We start from the raw sequence: 20,742 nt of genomic DNA on the forward strand, positions 1-20,742 counted from the left end.
TGGGAGGATACCAAATTCTCTTCCTTGTCTCACTTTTGAGTCCTCTTTGATCGTTCGTCTCCGTTCTTTGCCTTGTCCTCTCCACCTCTATTCCCCTCCGGTGACACGGCTCCGTCTTCCGTCCCTGACGCTGTCCCGGTTGCGCCTCCTGAACCGACGCTGATCCCCGAGCCTACTCCTACTCTCGACTCTGATGCATCACCATCACCAGAGCCCGACACGACTTCGATCTCAGCCCCTGATCCTGGCCCTCGTCGTTCCACTCGGGTTAGTCACCTTCCTACTCACTTACTTGATTATCACTGTTTCTCCGCCACCTTGTCCCATCATGAGCCCAGGTCCTTTCGTGAGGCGTATGCGGATCCGTTGTGGCGGCAGGCTATGTCTGAGGAGTTACAGGCTTTGGAGAAAACTCATACGTGGGATATGGTTGATCTTCCCTCTGGCAAGAAACCTATTGGCTGCAAGTGGGTATTCAGAATCAAAATTCACTATGATGGATCCATCGAGGGCTACAAGGCGCGTTTGGTAGCCAAAGGCTACACCCAGCAGTATGGTATCGACTATGAGGAGACATTTGCCCCGGTTGCTCATCTTACCTCTGTCTGTTGTCTTATCGCCATCGCTGCCGCTCGTCGGTGGCCCCTGCATCAGCTTGATGTCAATAATGCGTTCTTGCATGGTGATTTATCTGAGGACATCTACATGTCTCCTCCTCCTGGTTTTCCTACCTCCTCCAAGGTATGCAAACTTCGCCGTGCCCTATATGGTTTGAAACAGGCACCTCGAGCTTGGTTTTAGAAATTTAGCTCTGCTCTACTCCAGTTTGGCTTTACCTCTAGCGATCATGATTCGGCTCTCTTCCTTCGACGTGGGTCAGTTGGAATTACTGTTTTTATTGCTTTATGTGGATGACATGATCATTACGGGAGATGATGCATCAGGTATCTCTGAGTTGCAGACTCATCTACACCGCCACTTTGAGATGAAGAGTTTAGGGCCGCTTCGGTACTTCCTAGGACTTAAGATCTCCGACACCTCCGACGGATATTATCTCTCTCAAGCCAAGTATGCCTCCGACCTCCTATCTAGTGCCGGTCTCACTGACTCCAAGACTGCTCCTACATCTCTTGATTCTGATTGCCGTCTTACTCCGATAGACGGCGTTCCCCTTAATGATCCGACTTTGTATCGTCAGCTGGTGGGAAGTCTCATCTACCTGACTGTCACTCGACCGGATATTGCTTATGCCGTCCATATCGTCAGTCAGTTTATGTTTGCTCCTCGGACGACTCATCATTCTGCTATCCTATGGATTCTTCGGTACGTCAAAGGTACTCTTCTTCATGGGCTTCATTATTTCGCTCGTTCTTCCTTAGTTTTGACCGGGTATTCTGATGCTGATTGGGCGGGAGATCCCTCTGATCGCCGCTCGACCACCGGGTTTTGCTTCTCCCTTGGCGACTCGCTTATTTCGTGGCGCAGCAAGAAACAGACAGTTGTCTCCCGGTCCAGCGCAGAGTCCGAATATAGAGCCCTTGCCGATACCACTGCCGAGCTTCTATGGCTTCGCTGGCTGCTGGCTGATCTCGGAGTGCCTCAGCACTCTGCCACTATTATCCATTGCGACAGTCAGAGCGCCATGAAGATTTCGACGAATGATGTCTTCCATGAGCGTACGAAGCACATTGAGATCGACTATCACCTTGTACGTCATCACGTTGCTCATGGAAGCATCTCCTTGTCTCCCATTTCCTCTGCTGATCAGACGGCCGACGGATTCACCAAACCTCACCTTCTCGGCCGTTTTCAGTATTTTTTTAGCAAACTCAAGTTGGGTTTCACCGTTCCACCTTGAGTTTGAGGGGGGGTGTTGATATATATTCTATATATATTGTACATATTTATATATATATATCCTACCTAATATATCTCTTGTATAAATATAACATTTGAGGGGGGATGTTGATATATATTCTATATATATTGTACATATTTATATATATATATCCTACCTAATATATCTCTTGTATAAATATAACATTGTACCCTAATTGTGTTTTAACGAAAATAAAGTTTATTCCATTAATCGTAACACATTTTAATCATATTTTAAAATTTAAAATTTAATTTTTTTAATCTTAATTAAACTATTTTGTTATCTTAATCTGAATCTATAATTATTTTAACTAAATAATAATTATTTTTAGTAATACACTTTCTAATTACTTACTAATTATATTTTACCTAAATTATCGTGTCTACAGTAATACACCCATATTACATGGGACGGAGGGAGTATGTTCTAACATTTTACCTGCCGCCAATAGCACGAGACTTTGAATCAAAGTGTCAAGAAACATCCACTAATATCATGTAATAATTTCTACATTCTTACTTTGATTTCAATTTTTCGAATACAACTATTTTCTAATGTTCAAATCAAAATATTTTTAATATATAAGTGAAAATAATAATTTGGTTTCCGATTTTACTATTTTTAATTTTTTTTCTTTCAAAAAATATCAAATCAAATATTCAATTTTTATTTATTTTATTACACTAAAATTTAATTTTACTTTCAAAACATCACATCAATAAATATTTATATCACATCAAACAACTATTTCAATTCAAAATTTTACTATTCAAAACCAAAACCTAAAATCAAAATCACACAAGTAAACACAGTATAGATATTTTTATTTTCATTGTCCAATTACGTATTAATCATTTTTTTTAATAATTATAAACTATTTTTTTTCTACAAATATTTTAAAATAGGTGCCAAAAATAAATATATATTTTTAATTGGACGGAGAAAGTAATATTTTTCTTTAAATAAAAAGTAATTGCTTAAAATAAAATAGCACTAAAAATTGAGTGTAAATAATTTAATATTTGATATGATATATTTTTTTAATAACTAATAAAATAAAAATATAATACTATTATCATTATTCATATATTATTTTAATTACTTTTATACATACTATATCAATTTATTATTAGAAATTATTTATGAATAATCAATCTACTAATGTTGTTGTAATATACATGTATATTATGATATAAATATTATATGGATATAAAATAAACAATTAAAAAAAAATTGTTTAAACTCAGATTGGATCACCCATGAAAAAAAAAAAATTGAACCAGGATGTACAGGGATGTCAATGGGGCGAGTTCGGGACGGGTTCTGCAGGCCCTGAGACCCGCACCGCTAGAAAATATTAAGCTCCGAGACCCGCCCCGCCCCGCCCCACTTCCACCCGGCTTCGGGGCCAATCCAGAAAACCCGTTTTTTTTTAAAATATATAATAATAAATATTTTTTTAACAATCGAATACTAAAACAAATAGCATTAAAAGCACAAAAAAAATCTAAAAACAATCAATTATTGATCCATAAAAATAAAATAAATAAATAAATAATATATTTTTATTATATAAATATACATATATTAGGTATAATAATTTTAGAAAATTATTTGGAGCACCGACTAATTGAATTTTATATTTAAAATTATTTAAGTAAATAAATAATATATTTTTATTATATAAATGTACATATATATTAGTTATAATAATTTTAAAACATATCTGGATTTGGGTTTGGATCCGGGTCCGGATTGGGACGGGTTTTTAATAAAACCCGTAACCCGCCCCAAACTCGGCCGGGTTTAAAATTTTAAATAAACAACCCACCCCGAAACATATTATTTAGACCCAAATCCGCCTCATTAAGAATGAATTCGAACGGGTCCGGGGCTAACCTGCCCGATCTAACGTGCTTAAGGATGTACCAATTTCTTTTATACTTGTTATTATTATTATTTTTTAATAAAGAACAATACTTGTTATTTTGACGTGGACAATATTGAAAGATAAAACACACTTATAACTTTTTTTTAATGTGAGACAATATAGAAGAGAAAAGTTACTCACACTTGTTAAATGTATCTACACTTGTGTTACTCTTCCTAACGTGGGATAACATACAAAATTTGTTTTGCTTTGTGAAAATTTTCTAACATATTTTTCTAAAAAAATTAATATATTATATACATTTATTATTTTTATATTATTCATATAATTTTCTATATTTCACATAAAACAAATTTCATTTCAAATCATAATACAAAACAAACAAAACATTTTACATCCACACTTATCCTCTTCCAATGTTGAATTATATAGAAAAGTAGAGAGACGTGTTCTTTTTATATTTTTTTTTTCATATATTTTTTAAAAAATTAATATATCACATATATTTATTATTTTTACATTATGTATACAATTCTTTATATTTTACATAAAAAAAAAAAAATTATTCATCAAAGTATTTCACAAAACGAACACAACCGAGATACCCACACTAACTACTCTTCCAATGTGGGATAATATAATAGAGTAAAAGAAGTCATATTTGTTGCTCTTCTAATACCAAACAATATATTTGAATGAAAAAGAAAAATAGTCTATTATTTTTTTTATAGATTCATATTAAAAGATATTTTGTATATATTTTTTCTTTGTTCAAATTTAATTATTTTAAAAATGTGTATTAGATGATTTTACAATAAAAAAAGAAGATTAATATATCATCTATTGACAAACGTATATTTTATTAATAAATTTACACATTTATTTCGAAATTAAATTTAATCAAAAGCCTTAAATATATTAATTGTTTAAATATATAAATTTTTATAAATTAGATTAACATACCCCATAGCTTGTTCAAACACAAAGTTTAAGATAAATGACTAATAAATTTTAAATACGAACTATTAATTTTAAACCAACAACTCAATATAAGACGTCAGTTTTCTTTTTTCTTTTAAAAAAAAAGTATCTACAATGTCAATTCTTTTATAAAAAAAATAAAAACACCGAGAATGTTATATAATATATAATAATATAATATAGTTGATAAGTCTAATAATATAAGTATAATATATATGAATGTGTGTGATAATTAATGTATCTAATATATAAAGATATATATAGATATATGGAGAGAGAGGCAGTGGAGGAGATTAATCCGAATTGTCTGTGTTTCCTTTTTTTCTACATTCAACCTATACATATATATATAGGGTAAGGAACCTACTACAAAACATCTACATTACACCTACGTCGACAAATCGTATATACTTGCAAGGTGATACGATAGACATACGTGTACATAACACTCCCCCTTGGATGTTTTATACAAAGAATGTGCCTTGTTAAAACCTTACTATGAAAAAACCTTGTGGGAAAAAATCATAGTGAAGGAAAAATAGTACATCATTCTTGTATTAATGCGCTCCCCCTGTTTTGGACTTTATTTGATGTCTTTCATCCGACGCATTCCAATTCCTTGCACCAGTTTGTTGAATGTTGCAGTCGGTAGCGCCTTCGTAAATAAATCTGCAGAATTTTCAGACGATCGAATTTGTTGCACATCAATTTCACCACTTTTCTGAAGATCGTGAGTGAAAAAGAACTTCGGAGATATGTGCTTTGTCCGATCGCCTTTAATATATCATCCCTTTAATTGAGCTATACAAGCTGCATTATCTTCAAATAATATTGTAGGAGGTAATACATCATCAGAAATCAAGCCACAATTTTTTTGAATATGATGGGTCATAGACCTCAACCAAACACATTCACGACTGGCTTCGTGAATTGCTAAAACCTCAGCATGGTTTGAAGAAGTTGCTGTTATTGTCTGTTTAGCAGATCTCCAAGAGAATGCGGTTCCACCACAAGTAAATAAATAGCCAGTTTGAGATTTTGCTTTGTGTGGATCAGACAGATAACCAGCATCAGCGTAACCAATTAATTCATTTAGAGATTCACTCGAATAAAATAAACCGAGGTCATGAGTCCTCTGAAGATAACGAAAAATGTGCTTGATACTATTCCAATGGCGCTTTGTGGGGGATGCGCTGAACCTGGCTAGTAGATTTATTGAAAAAGATATATCTGGCCTGGTACAATTTGTAAGGTACATTAATGCGCCAATAGCGCTGAAATATGGTACATCGTGGCCAAGTATTTCTTCATTTTCTTCTCTTGGCCTAAAAGGATTTTTATTGGGATCAAGGGATCTGACAATCATTGGTGTATTCAGAGAGTGAGATTTATCCATATAAAATTGTTTTAATACCTTTTGGGTATATGTGGATTGATGGATAAATATTCCATTGTTCACATGATCCACCTGTAATCCCAGACAATATTTTGTCTTTTCAAAATCTTTGATCTCAAATTCTTTCTTTAGATATTCAACTGCAATTTGGATCTCTTCTGGAGTTCCAATTAAATTGAGATCATCAACATATATAGAAATAATGACAAAATTTGATCCATTTTTCTTTATAAAGACGCATGGGCATATTGGATCATTAGTATAACCTTCTTTTATTAAATATTCGCTCAGACGGTTATACCACATTCGCCCTGATTGTTTAAGTCCATATAATGACCTTTTCAATTTGATGAAATATGATTCCCTTGGGTTTAATTTGTATGCTTCAGACATATTGAATCCCTCAGAGACTTTCATATAAATATCAGTATCCAATGAGCCATAAAGATATGCAGTGACTACGTCTAAAAGACGCATATCGAGTTTTTCTCGCACTGCTAGGCTCACAAGGTATCTAAATGTTATTCCATCAACAACTGGAGAGTACGTTTCATCAAAATCTACTTCAGGCCTTTGTGAGAATCCCTGAGCTACAAGACGGGCTTTATATCTCACAATTTCATTATGCTCATTTCTTTTTCGTACAAACACCCATTTGTATCCAACTGGTTTTATATCATCTGGTGTTTGAACAATTGGTCCGAAGACCTCCCTTTTGTTTAATGAATCAAGCTCTGATTGAATCGCATGTTCCCATTTTGGCCAGTCATATCTTTTCCGACATTCATGAACCGATTTTGGCTCTGGATCCTCGTTTTCTTCCATTATATCAAGTGCTAGATTTTAAGCGAAGCATTATCAATAATTGCCTTTTTACGGTTCCAACATTTTCTTGAAGTAATATAGTTAATTGAGTTTTCAATAATCTCATCATGTTCTTCAAGATCGTGCTCTTCTGGAGCAATTATTTCAGGGTTGACTTCCACGTTAGATTGAGGTTTATCAATGTCATTCCTGATATTTTCATGATTATCATCATTAATTCCTCTTTTCTTTCGAGGGTGTTTATCTTTGGAACCGAGTGGTCTACCACGCTTTAAGCGTGTCGTTGATTCATTAGCACTTGTAATTTGTCCATCAGGGACAATTATTTTAGCCGGAGCATTAACAGCTTGGATATATGATCGAGTGACTTTGCTCGAGTCATTGAATGCATCCGGTAACTGATTTGCAATATTTTGCAAATGTATAATGCGTTGAACTTCTAGTTCACACTACTTTGTACGAGGATCACAAAAAGTCAATGGGATTTTCCAATTAATATCCCTTTTCGGTTCATTTCTGTCTTCCCCTAATGTCGGAAAATATGATTCGTCAAAATGACAATCTGCAAATCTTGCAGTGAATAAATCACCCGTCATAGGCTCAAGATATTTTATAATTGACGGCGATTCATATCCGACATAAATGCCCAATCTACGTTGAGGACCCATTTTTGTACGTTTGCGGGGTAGAATAGGGACATAAACAGCACACCCGAAAATACGTAGATGAGATATATTTTGTTCGTGACCAAATACTAACTGCATTGGGGAATAGCTATGGTAGCTTGTCGGCCTCATTCTTATAAGTGTTCCTGCATGTAAGATTGCATGCCCCAAGCTGAAACAGGCAACATAGACCTCATCAGTAATGGTCTAGAAATCAATTGCAATATTTTAATAAGTGATTCTGTCAGGCCATTTTGTGTATGAACATGAGCAACTGGGTGCTCTACATTAATTCCAATCGACATGCAATAATCATCAAATGCATTCGATGTATATTCACCAGCATTATCCAGACGTATAGTCTTAATTGGATTATCGGAGAATTGTACCCATAATTTAATAATTTGGGCAAGCAATCTCGCGAATGCCATATTGCGAGTAGATAATAAACAGACATGTGACCATCTGGTAGATGCATCAATAAGCACCATAAAATATTTAAATGGCCCACACGGTGGGTCTATTGGTCCATATATATCCCCGTGTATTCTTTCAAAAAATGTAAGTGATTCAATACCTACTTTAGCTGGCGATGGCCTGGTTATCAATTTTCCTTGAGTGCAGGCAACACATGTTAACTCATTTGAGTTTAAAACTTTTTGATCTTTTAATGAATGGCCATGCGAATTCTCAATTATTCGCCTCATCATTATACTGTCAGGATGCCCAAGGCGATCATGCCATATTTGAAAATCGGTAGTCTTTTGATCTACCGTGAGGTATGTTTCAACAACACCTAATCTAGCATAATATAATCCAGCAGAGAGTGAGGGTAATCTCTCAATGATGCATTTCCTTTTATCAATGATATTGGTGATCAATAAAAATTCACCATCGTCACTCATAGTTTCAATGTGATAACCATTTTTCCGGATGTCATGAAAGCTCAGTAGATTTCTTCGAGCTTTAGTGGCCAACAGTGCATATTGTATCACAATTTTCGTCCCCACGGGGAGAAATATAATGGCTTCTCCAGAGCCTTCAATTAATTTCGCTCTGCCACTTATTGTATTGACATTCATTTTTTCCCTTTTCAAATGGGAGAAATATTTTTTGTGTTTCAATATAGTATGTGTCGTTGCACTGTCAATGAAACACATATTTGCATCATTTTGATTGGCATCCATTTAACCTTCAAATATAAGTAAACGCAGTATTAATAAAGGCAGATATAAGTATTACAAAATATATTACAAAAAGGTAATATGCGATAATTTAAATATTACAAAACATAATGTAAAATGACATAATATGTCTATCACTGGGGGTTTGCTGGATCTACGACAAAATCCGCTATATCAAGATGCGTTGTGTCGCAATCCAAAAGATCATCATCGGGGTCGTCATCGTTATCAATGTGATTAGTCTCGACCTTCTTCCCCTTTTTCTGCAGTGAGGCTTGATAAAGATCGGCTAGGTGTTTGGCTGTTCTGCAGGTATTAGCCCAATGGCCTTCAATGTCACACCGGTTACAAATGCCGATTTGCCTCTTTCCCTGTTTAGCCTTTTCGGCTATATCCCCATGTTGGGGTTTACTCTGCATCCTGTTAACGTCAAAACTGCGGCGATTGTAAGGAGTATATCGACCGCATTGACTCTCACGACCGCGACCACGTCCACAGCCTCTACCACGTCCTCGGCCTCGTTCAGAAAATGTCATGTTCGCTTCAGGGAACGGACTGGAACCAGTGGGCCGGGACTGATGATTTTTCATCAATAACTCATTATTTTGCTCAGCTAATAAAAGACATGCAATGAGCTGTGAGTACTTTTGAAAATTTTTCTCGCGATACTGCTGTTGCAGCACAACATTCGAAGCATGAAAGGTAGAGAGAGTCTTCTCCAATTTATCATTCTCAGTAACATTTTCTCCGCAGAGTTTCAACATAGATGTATCTGATGGATAGCAGAGTTATACTCTGTAACAGTTTTAAAATCATGCAACCGCAGGTTAAGCCAATCATGTCGGGCTTTGGGGAGAGTGATATATTTCAAGTGCCCAAATCTCTCCCTCAATTCATTCTACAAATCTAGTGGATCTTTCACCGTCAAATATTCAGATTGTGGAGGAATGTCCAAATAATGATGGATGAAAATAATAGCCTTAGCCCGATCTTAGCTTGTAGTCGCATTTTCACTGGCAATTGTATGAACAAGGCCCATAAAAACCAGATGCATTTCTACATCCAGGGACCAAGTCAGAAAATTATTGCCGGTGAGAGAAAGAGGTTTAAAAGAAAATTTTGCAAGATTTTCCATAGTTTAGAAAATAGATAATATAGATAGTATAAAAATAAAACTTACCAAAAATACAATAGGCAAGAGCCCTCGTGCTGATAACGTGTATATAATAATATAATATAGTTGGTAAGTATAATAATATAAGTATAATATATACGAATGTGTGTGATAATTAATGTATCTAATAGATATAGATATACGGAGAGAGAGGCAGTGGGAGAGAGGCAGTGGAGGAGATTGATCCGAATTGTCTGTGTTTCCTTTTTTTCTACATTCAACCTATACATATATATATATATAGGGTAAGGAACCTACTACAAAACATCCATATTACACCTACGTCGACAAATCGTATATATTTGCAAGGTGATACGATAGACATACGTGTACATAACAGACAATTAATACTTTGTCAATATAAGACAATTTTATATAGGGATGTCAAATTTGGTGGGTTAGCCCCGGACCCGCTCTTAATGGGACGGGTTTGGGTCTAAATAATATATTTCGGGGCGAGTTGTGGATTTAAAATTTTAAACCCGGCCGGGTTCGGAGCGAGTTACGAGTTTTACTAAAAATCCGCCCCAATCCGGACCCGAATCCGAACCCGGATATTTTTTAAAATTATTATAACTAATATATATGTACATTTATATAATAAAAATATATTATTTATTTACTAAAATAATTTTAAATATAAAATTCAATTAGTCGCCTGCTCCAAATAATTTTTTAAAATTAATTATTATACCTAATATATGTATATTTATATAATAAAAATATATTATTTATTTATTTATCTTATTTTTATGGATCAATATTTGATTGTTTTTAGATTTTTTTTTTTTGCTTTTAATGCTATTTGTTTTAGTATTCGATTGTTGAAAAAATATTTATTATTATATATTTTAAAAAAAAAAACGGATTTGCCGGATTGGCCCCGAACCCAAAGAATTCGGGACGGGGCGGGTACTGAAGCCGGGTGGAAGCAGGGCAGGACGGGTTTCGAAGTCTAATATTTTCTAGCGGGGCGGGTCTCGGGGCTGCAGAACCTATCCCGAACCCGCCCCGTTGACATCCCTAATTTTATATATGAAAACAATAGTTTTGCATCTAAAATATTGTCTTTTACTCTTACATAAAGAAGAGTAAAAAAACCCATAATATGATTGGTATTTTCTTTGTGAAATAATTTTTCATATGCAAATATAAAATTGAATAAACAACCATTGGGCTAAACCCAACGGTTCAAAACTGATTGTGCAAGTGAACGATTTTAGTATAGTATAATAGACATTCACATTTATCTACCTCCCGGCAACAACTTATACAAACAATTAAAAAACAAAAAAATAGTATACCACATTCATTCATAAAATATATAAAATTATAAAATAAAACAATCAATAAAAAAATTAAATAAAAATAATACAAAATAGCTAGAAATTTAAGTTTTGCCAAAAGTGAACCCATGCCGGCCTCAAATATATGTAAGATATAAAATTATAATAGAAATAATAATTATAATTAACAGGTTAAAAAAATTAAAATTCAATTTTTCTTAATAAGTGAAGCAGAACGACCAATTCGACGGACTCGACCAATTTTGTAAGCTCTAATCTAAACATATCCTTAATATACTTTATCTGTCTCATTGAAAGGTTGTCATTTTCCATTTTCATTGACTCCAAAACAAAGGTTACTATTTCTTAATTTAGTAATTATACTACTACGTACCTAACATAATAAATACCCTTCTAACTTATACTATATTACACAAATATTGTTACTTTTATATTACACAATACTAATAGAGGCATTTTCATCTTTTTCACTACAACTTATTATAATACTAATATTAAAAAATTTACGTGCAAAAAATAAACGGCAACTTTGCATCGATACGGGCGCGATTATATAGTTGTAGCAGATGGGTCAAGTTATTCTTTTTCAAACAATACCTTACAGCTTTAATTTTACATGACTAGCTAAGCTATAGGCTATATATATATATATATATATATATAGCTAGTCCTATTGTCATACTTGCATGCATTGCACAAGTAAGATTATTGATACTACCATGTATACATACATATATATATATATAATACTTACGACGAGGCAGCTGGTAATTGTGTCCTGATCCTGCATGAAGGGACTGATTTTCCAAGGCACATGCATCTTCTAGCTACCTGATTTCTCTCTCATTTAACTTTTAGTATCAACACAAATCCATCACCAAACTTTCCATCAACTGCATATATATATCATCATGTCCCAACAATTAATTAATTATTAAACCACATATTATATGTATGTATATATATATATATGATCCTACATGAAAGATATACGTGTGTGTATATATATATAAATATATACATAAGTAGTGTATGTATTGTTTTAAATAAATAAATTAATTAAAATGAATGAAACAATAGTATCTTCAATACTTAATGCATGGAAGTGATGTTTATTAGGAAAAAATATAATTTACAGTAATAAACAACAAGTACAATTCAAACAAACATACCCAAAGTTTTCTTGCATTGGACATTGCATAAAAATAATAATAATAATAAATAAAAAATAAAAATTAATAGACGATCTACAGTCAAGACCTATTTTCATTTATTAATGAATGAAGGTTGATCAATCACCTGCATTTAGGGATGCGAATATCGGTTGATCCCGATACCGTATCAAACTTTTCGGTATGACTAAAATACATATCGGTATCGTACCAAAAATTTTAATATACTGAAATTTTCGGTACGGCACCGATATATACCGTTTATATCAAAAATTTTAATTTCAGTATGATACTAGTATATACAGTTTATACCGAAAAGTTTGATTTCGATAGATACCGATATATACTAATTATACCGAAAATAAAATTTTAAATTTCAAAATAATTAAAAATAATAATAAATAATAATTAAAAAACCAATAAAGTTTCACTAGTTTACATTTTTTTTTGTTATGATTTAAAAAAATATTAATAATTATTATTAATATTAATAATTAAATTATTTAATAAAAATAATATCGGTACGGTATCATGCCGAAATACCGAATTTTTCGAAAATTCATACCGACACTGTACTGAAAACTTCGGTACGATATCTATACAGTACCAAAATTTTTTATATTTTCGACACGATACGATACGATACGATAAATCGGTATTTTGATATATCATCCATCCCTGCTGCTTTTTAGTTATCTTAAATGAAATTTCCTCTTGTTCACTTAGGGTGTGTTTGTTTAGGGATTTGAATTTTAAGTTGGAATTTAAATAATAAAAATTTTGAATTTTAAATAGATGTATGATGTGATATAAATAGGTGTTGATGTGATGTTTTAAATATAAATTTATTTTTAGTATAATATAAAAAATAAAAAATAAGTGTTTGATTTGATATTTTTTGGGGGAAAAAAATATAATGAACAGTAAAAATCTAATCAAATCTCCCAAATATATACTCTATCCCCATCCGTCCCATATTATTTTTACTTTTGTTTCTTCATAAAAATTGACATTTTTCATTTTGTACAAAACTTACTAAATTCAAAGATATTTAATAAATATAAATCAATTTAATTATATATAACATATAACATTATAAGTCAAATTCACTCAAAATTATTTTATTTTTGTCTCTCTTAAAAGATATATATATTTTTATTTACATTTAAAATTTCACTTAAATTATCTAATTAGGTTAATTATAAATAAAGAAAATATTTTTTTATTTACTTTATTCTCTACTAAATGATATTCATAATGCATATATATTTTTTTATTACAATATAATTTTTAAATATTTAAATATATTTTTTAATTTTTAAATTATATATATTAAATTAATTGTATAAAATTATCAATATTATTAATTATATAAAAAAATATAATAATAATAATATATATATATATTTAAAATGTTAATTATTAAGAATTCAAGACTGATCGAGTTGAATTAGCAAAGATATTATTCATTAATTATACATGTGTATCTATTGTCCAGTAAAATACTAGTGGAGTATTATTAATTAGTTAGCATTTAGCAATGGTGGAGTGAAAATTGAATAATAGTACCTGAGATGTTTTCTGTGGAGGAATAATTTAATTAATTTCTAAATGGCCAAGCCGAGTGCAGTGTTGAGATCCAATCTCCATGCAAACCCTGCAAATTCCTTCATTCTCCACACATCGCATGCCAATATTCTATTCCATTTATACCCCTGCTTCGTCTGCTGGCTCATTCTCACCCTGCATGAGAACGAAGGGCTATTTTGGGGAATTAATTCGTCTCTCACCGACAGCCGCACCATCGTCCCATTCCGGTTCTCCTCCGCCACCATGTTTCTATATGCTTCGTTAATCCAAACCACTTTCTGTGCGCCGTCGGATATGAATCCAGGACACGTGTCCACTTTTAGGCTGTTGATTTTATCCCGGTCAGAAAGCCCTAACCCTACTCCACTATCTAAGAATGTGTCCGTCACGCATTCTACCACTATCCACGTCCCCATCACGGATCCGGAGTTTCCTGTCGCCGCCGACTCCGCAGCCGCGTCGCAACCGCCGTTCACCGGAAGTATTGCTTCATCGCCGCCGCCGATATTCCAAATATTTTGGTGGATTTTTTGGACGGTGGTACTATTTCCGTAGCTTTTATCACTCTCCGATCTCTCCAGCATCAGTTGCAGCGTCTCCACTCCTTTCTCCAGCGACGAGTCGTCCTCAACTCCTGATTTTAGCGGCGGAGACGGTTTTTTTACCCCGTTACTTCTCATGTTCGTATTTTTCCGACCGCGAACCCTAACGTACTTCCGTTTCCTTCTCGCTCCAACAACCTTAAGCGCAGCGGAAACCGCTTCTCCATCCGCAGGTTTCGGCGCAATCGGCCGGAATCTGAGCATCATAACTCGATGCATCACCGGGTCATAATTTTCCGACGACGATGACTTCACAGCACAACGAAGCCGACGCATCGATGCAACACAAACACACAAGCACGTAGAGCTAACCCAAACGAATCCAGCACCAACACCACTCACCTTCTGTTCACCTCATTAACCTCCAAAAGCGAGGATTCTACCGAGATCTCATTTGGGAAGGAAGCAGGGAGAAAAAGTAAAGGTTGCGTACCAAATGTGACACATGTTAGACGCAGGAAATTAGGGATGAAAAAAAGGGAGAGGGACGCAGGAAAACCATCGAATGGGAGAGCGCAACGTAACAGAGAAGAGGACAGGTCACAGCTAATGCAAGGTAAAGGAATAATGGTGTGTTGTCAGTGAAGATGAGGAAGGTTCCAGAGAAGGGACACGTGTATCCTCACCGATGGCTACGCTGCTTATTCAATTCACCAGCATTCAGCCTGAAAGTTACTTACTTACGCCCCAACCCGACCGGACCGGACCGGACCGGACCGGACCGTATCCCAAGTACGTATGTGTATTTCCTGCACTGCACTGCACTGTACTTTCTCACTGTACCGGCGATAAAACTTCATCCATCATCTTGGCAATAAATATGCAGCTGCGGTGTATTTTCTGGGGTTGAAAAAAGTGTCTCTGATGCAACATGGAAGCTAAATATTACTCCAATTAAAATATTGGAGAATATTGGCAGTACACAGGACATATTATAATAATGATTATTATTATGGACAGATGTAAGGGTGTGAGTGATGATGGATTTGTACATTAATGATGACACTAAAGAGTAGAATAATAGTAGTAGGGTTGTTTGGAAATTTGTGTTGGTCCACGTATCAAATTTTGAAAAGATCACATTTTATTTATTCTTTTATTACGATTGGGTGTGAAAATAGAATACTCATTTGTCTTGGTGTTGCGGGTGTGGTGGGAAATGGTATAAATAAAAGATAAAACATCGGAATACACAAAGAGCAAATATAAACCCATCAAAGTATTAAAGCCCAGATTAAATTAAAGGGAATGAAAACAACATAAATTATGAAAGACGAATGAGAATGTTTTCCAAATTCAAATAAAAATGAACAATCAATCGGCAGAGAGCTCATCAAATCAAGAAAATCTCTGCAACTTTTCTTTCAACTATTTATTCCTTCCTTGTCAAATTGTAATAGGGAATGAATGGCAGCTGTTTCTTTCTTTGTCAGTCAGTCAGTCAATGGAACAAAATTATTGGCAGCATACTTGAGATCCTTGATATGCAAAACACAGAGGCATCGGACTAATTGATGGGGTCGATGACCAGCTTCCGGGATTTGAGAACCGACCACTTGAGGCGCCGGTAGTACCCAGCTTGAAGGAGGGCCAGTGACAGCAGAAGGATCCACTTGAATCCCATCTGTAGTAGCGAGGCGAAACTGTGTCAGCATAGAGCTCGCTCATTCTGACTAATTATTCACATCAATTCGGGAGATCAGAAAGCTTACCAGTTTTCTCTCTTCCATTTCAGGTTCTGCTGCCCATGACAGGAAGGATACCACATCCTTCCCCATCTAAAGAAACAAGAAAACAGATTTTAAAATAAGGATGAGCTAATGCAATGCATGCGCAGGCATAGAACAAGAGCAGAAATGTGAGCTTGCCTGAGCCTCAGTTGCAGGGGTACCATCTTCATACTCAACAGCTCCGTCGTTGAGCATTTTAGGCATGGCTATAGCACCTCCCGGGAAGTAAGGGTTATAATGCAACCCTTCACGGATCTAATAAGCAAAAAGAAATGGGCTAGTTAGTGTATCAAATCAGCCATGTACATTCTACAAGTATAACCAAAAAAAAGGAGGATTTCTATGAGCAAATAATCAGTAGTCATTAAAAATATCTAGCATTGGGCTAAAAGGAAAACAAGCTTTCCACAAAAGAGGCTAAGTAAATGGTTCTTTCAAGTATAATCAATCATATTTTTCTAAGAAATGCAATGATAGAATGACGGCATTCATGCGAATTAGAGAGCCTGGGTTACTGCATACTGAATAAAGGAAAACTACACAACCAGTAGTAAGATAGAACCAGGATATTTTGTTTTTTCAAACCTTTTTGTAAATCAAACATTTACAGAAGAATAAGACAGAATGAAATGGATAAGAGTTATTATTCATTGCATAAAATAAATGAGAGATCTATCCAAACCCACCGAAACGCCAGCTGGAGGATCACGGTACCCAGTTAAAAGGCCAAATACATAATTTTGGCCATTGTGACGAGCCTAAGAACAAAACAAACTGTAACTTAGCCAAGAAAGATGAAAAGAAATACCAAATTAACTATTATAACTTCCAAGGAAAAGTGGGACATACTTTTGTGATAAGACTTAGATCTGGAGGATAAGCCCCACCATTTGCAAATCTAGCTGCTTGTTCATTTGGATATGGCTCAGGAAACCGATCACTCAGTTTCCCAGGCCGAGTAAACATTTCCCCTTCATCATTAGGGCCATCAACAACTTCAATCTCAGCAGCCATAGCCTTGGTTTCTGCCTCTGTGTAGGCGACGCCCACCAAATCACGATATGAAACCAAAGACATGGAATGGCAGGAAGCACATACTTGTTGATAAACTTGATGACCACGCCGAATCCTATTTAAAACAAGCAGTGTTGAAGTAAATCAAGGACATACAGTTGTTGGTTTATCAATGTGATGAAAGTGGTAAGTTTTATCTGAGCTTCCAAAATATTCAAAAATTACGAAAATCTTGTCCATGACTGGCTGAACAAATCATTAACCTTGGAACAAATGTAGAAAATAGTTGATAATACTTTTGACATCAATAGATGTTACAAGTGGTAAAATGCACGGAATTAAGAAAGAACCTAAAAAGACAATCTTTATGGTGTATAAACAACATGACTTGTTACCATCAAGCTTCAAGATTTTATTATGCTAAAACTTCAAAATCACAATTAAAAGAAGACTTGCTGTCTTTCGAAGAGAATGCATCTTCACATCATTCAATAACCGGACACAAAAGAAACATGCTTATAATATAGATTCTACAAAGTTTTCTCTAGTCTTTTCTATGGTATTTGATAGGTATATCCAATTCGACTTAAATTAGGGTGTGTTCTTTTGTATATATATATATATATATATATTCTCATAAGTTTACTATTCAATCTAATTATGTTCCCTCCCAAAACATTGTATCCAACAACTATTCACCTCAAAAACATCAAAACAAAAAACTCAACAAAAGCAAGAACACAAAAGAGTGCATGTTCATCTTTTATTTTGTATTTTAGAATATTAGCAGTATTTAACCAAAGCTTCTCAGGAAAATATATTAATGTGAAATGAAGACTCCAGAAAAGGGGGTAAAGGAAATATGGCATATAGTTTTCATTTTAATTTTTTCTAACAAAATTAAAATTTAGGTAGCTTTGACACAGGAATTATTCAAGTGGAGCACAGAGGTTGATAACAGTTGACAATAAACATACATCGACAACGCTAAGTTCCCAAATACGAAATCAAACACAAAACAGTATCAGACACAAGTATGCAAGCTGAGTGCTCCGGCATAAACATATTTCAGATATGGAAATGGAACATCATACCCACCAAAAACAAAGTGGTGTCAAATTGTAAATATGCACAACTTGATAGTGATATTAAAAGTCTCGAATGGAAATTTCTAAACCAAACTTCACAAATGAGATGATTAGCACAGCTTATCATAAATTTATTCAACTGACTATTCATGGAACTTAAATAAAAAAGAAGATTTGAAAACTCACGAAGCATGATCATAGGATCCTAGAATGCCCTTATGAGGCCAAGGATAGCTTGGGACTTCCAGACCATGTTCAGCCTCATCACAGGATGAGATTGTAGCAAAGCTCAACACTCCTGATACACCAGCTCCAACTACAGCCAATGCCCTCAAGGAATTTGAAGTGCCAAATCCAAGACCTTCATGCCCTTTCTTGGAAATAAAAGATGACAAAAACAAAGATGACTGAAACAGAAAAATATTGGTTTTACTTCTTTTATCAACAAACTGTACATGTGTATATATAATTCTAAAAATTTGCAAACTGAGACAGATGTTTCAGTCCATAAAACACAATTTGTATTAAAATCCTATTTTAACTATCAATGAAAAATCTAAAAGTTTGTGATTCTTTTATAGTTAGTGAAGAACTGAGAATGGGTCAGGCAAAGCAAAAAATTGGGCAATCAAGTTTTGTTGGATGTTTGCACAGCAAGACTTGTGGTTTTGCTTTTCAGCAAAATAAACACTATACAAAAGAAGAATAAAATCAGGATTAGAAAAATCAAAACTATGATAACTTACACTGCTTTGTGACTGAAGTTTCTCTCTAAGAAACCGGTGGATGGCTCTACCTCCAAACATCTTAATTGTAACCGTGTCTATTCATCAGAAGGGGGAAAAAGAAAATATATGATAAGCAAGCGAACAGCATAGAGAATAAGGGAAGTTGTGTAGCATTTTCATCCTTAAAATTCAGAAAAGCAAGAGAGAATACCACAATACAGAATGCTTAACAGAGGAAAGAATCAGCTGACATTTTATGTGTGCTGATGGTATGTTGGTTCAAGACACTGATGAAAAAAGATTTTTAAAATTTGGAAGGAACTGCACACTGAAAACATGCCATTGAAGTTGTTGATTGTCTGAATTTTTATACCACCACCACCAAATAAAATACTTTGAATGTGCTTATTTACCAAAAGAAAGTGAAACTTTAAATTCAATCAACTTATAGATGATAAATGCTTGAGAAATATATTGCAATGATTCAGCAGCCCAAAATTTTCATAAGAAAAATTTCCAATCCCACATCATGATTCGCATATTAGGGCATGAAATAGATGACCAACAGACTATTCCCTTCCATCATATCCCCACACTTTCATTCTTTTCAAATAACCCACCTGAACAAAAATCAAATGTGATGCAAGCAAATTATCATTTCGCACGAGGATTCCATTGAAATTCCTCGACCGGGAGAAATGAATTCAAAATGGAAATCCCGGGAACCACACACTGATGTCCAAAATGAAAATCTAGCAAGAATTAATGACGCAAGCGAAAACATTTCCATATGTAAATCTACTCTAAGAATGACGTGTCAGGACTGAAGGCAGACCAAAACTGCTCCAAATCATCACACAAGCCAACAACACGCGATTCGCAATGAAACCATATTCGCTTTCTCACAATCAGAAACATGAAACTCACACACATCATTTCCAGCTCGAATTGATTCAAGATCAGAGGAAACAAAATGAAAATACAGCACTAAAGCTGAAAATGAAAGTCAGAGAGAATCTACGGCAGCAATTTGTACGATACCTAGAACTACGCGTCCACAACTCCAACGGCGAACAAAATTCAGAACATCAGAGGGGCAAACGCTAATAGGTAATGAAAATTATCAAACAAAGAATGAAATCGCTAAAAATTGAATCTACCTTAAGAAGGAAAGACTGAAACTTCGATAGATGGCGAGCGTGGTACGATCCGAAAGGCCGAAAGCGAAACGAGGAGGATTGGAAGCGAGAGGTTAAGTCGTGACTTGGGCTTATTATATGCCTTATTGCAAATTTAGCAAATAATAATGATACAATATTTTTATTTATAATTCTTTTTTCTGTTCTGTGTATAAATACAATAAATAATAAAAATTGCAAATCTATTACGGTGTCTATTCTTTCTGCACTTTTGTATTTTATTTTATTTTTTATTTTTTCAATATTTTGCTTCTAACATTGAAAACATATTAGAAACAATTTATTATTATCTTATTTTTTGAAATATTTAAATTAAA

At 34.3% G+C, this 20,742-nt stretch overlaps 3 protein-coding genes across 5 annotated transcripts; 1 reads left to right on the plus strand and 2 right to left on the minus strand.

Moving 5' to 3' along the window:
• The first annotated feature begins 847 nt into the window (after positions 1-847).
• On the plus strand, positions 848-1,858 carry LOC127258084 (uncharacterized mitochondrial protein AtMg00810-like). The gene has a single exon (XM_051284726.1). The coding sequence runs from the start codon at positions 848-850 to the stop codon at positions 1,856-1,858; it is 1,011 nt and encodes a 336-aa protein (XP_051140683.1).
• A 7,475-nt stretch (positions 1,859-9,333) lies between these two features.
• On the minus strand, positions 9,334-15,196 carry LOC127258332 (uncharacterized). Of its 2 annotated transcripts, XR_007840290.1 has the most exons (3): positions 14,044-15,196; positions 12,057-12,195; positions 9,334-9,396 (listed from the first exon to the last, which is right to left on the minus strand). XR_007840290.1 is itself a non-coding variant. In XM_051285129.1 (2 exons), exon 1 carries the CDS (start codon positions 14,940-14,942, stop codon positions 14,082-14,084), a length of 861 nt encoding a protein of 286 aa, XP_051141086.1. In that variant the 5' UTR covers positions 14,943-15,196; the 3' UTR covers positions 11,852-12,195; positions 14,044-14,081. The 2 variants fall into 2 exon arrangements, 1 of the variants encoding a protein (XP_051141086.1); XM_051285129.1 differs by lacking the exon at positions 9,334-9,396 and having other exon boundaries at positions 11,852-12,195.
• Positions 15,197-15,886: 690 nt separating this feature from the next.
• Positions 15,887-20,512, minus strand: LOC127258526 (cytochrome c1-2, heme protein, mitochondrial). 2 transcript variants are annotated; one of them, XM_051285396.1, is made up of 8 exons: positions 20,387-20,512; positions 19,245-19,321; positions 18,685-18,905; positions 17,246-17,525; positions 17,083-17,154; positions 16,535-16,651; positions 16,379-16,444; positions 15,887-16,290 (listed from the first exon to the last, which is right to left on the minus strand). In XM_051285396.1, the coding sequence occupies exons 2-8, from the start codon at positions 19,302-19,304 to the stop codon at positions 16,174-16,176; spliced, it is 933 nt and encodes a 310-aa protein (XP_051141353.1). In that variant the 5' UTR covers positions 19,305-19,321; positions 20,387-20,512; the 3' UTR covers positions 15,887-16,173. The 2 variants fall into 2 exon arrangements, with proteins under 2 accessions (XP_051141353.1, XP_051141354.1); XM_051285397.1 differs by having other exon boundaries at positions 20,268-20,389.
• Between the last annotated feature and the right edge of the window lie 230 nt (positions 20,513-20,742).

The sequence above is a fragment of the Andrographis paniculata genome, unplaced genomic scaffold, assembly GCF_009805555.1.
Source record: "Andrographis paniculata isolate CXL003 unplaced genomic scaffold, ASM980555v1 Contig59END, whole genome shotgun sequence".
Classification (NCBI taxonomy): domain Eukaryota; kingdom Viridiplantae; phylum Streptophyta; class Magnoliopsida; order Lamiales; family Acanthaceae; genus Andrographis; species Andrographis paniculata.

What these genes read in the sequence shown, in the direction of transcription:
- LOC127258084 (XM_051284726.1), top strand. Translation starts at nt 848, where the DNA reads ATGATTCGGCTCTCTTCCTTCGACGTGGGTCAGTTGGAATTACTGTTT.
- LOC127258332 (XM_051285129.1), bottom strand. Translation starts at nt 14,942, where the DNA reads ATGCGTCGGCTTCGTTGTGCTGTGAAGTCATCGTCGTCGGAAAATTAT.
- LOC127258526 (XM_051285396.1), bottom strand. Translation starts at nt 19,304, where the DNA reads ATGTTTGGAGGTAGAGCCATCCACCGGTTTCTTAGAGAGAAACTTCAG. An exon ending in AACTTCAGTCACAAAGCAGT is followed by an intron (nt 18,906 to 19,244) that starts GTAAGTTATCAT and finishes TTTCTGTTTCAG; the next exon opens with TCATCTTTGTTTTTGTCATC. An exon ending in CCCCTGCAACTGAGGCTCAG is followed by an intron (nt 16,445 to 16,534) that starts GCAAGCTCACAT and finishes TTGTTTCTTTAG; the next exon opens with ATGGGGAAGGATGTGGTATC.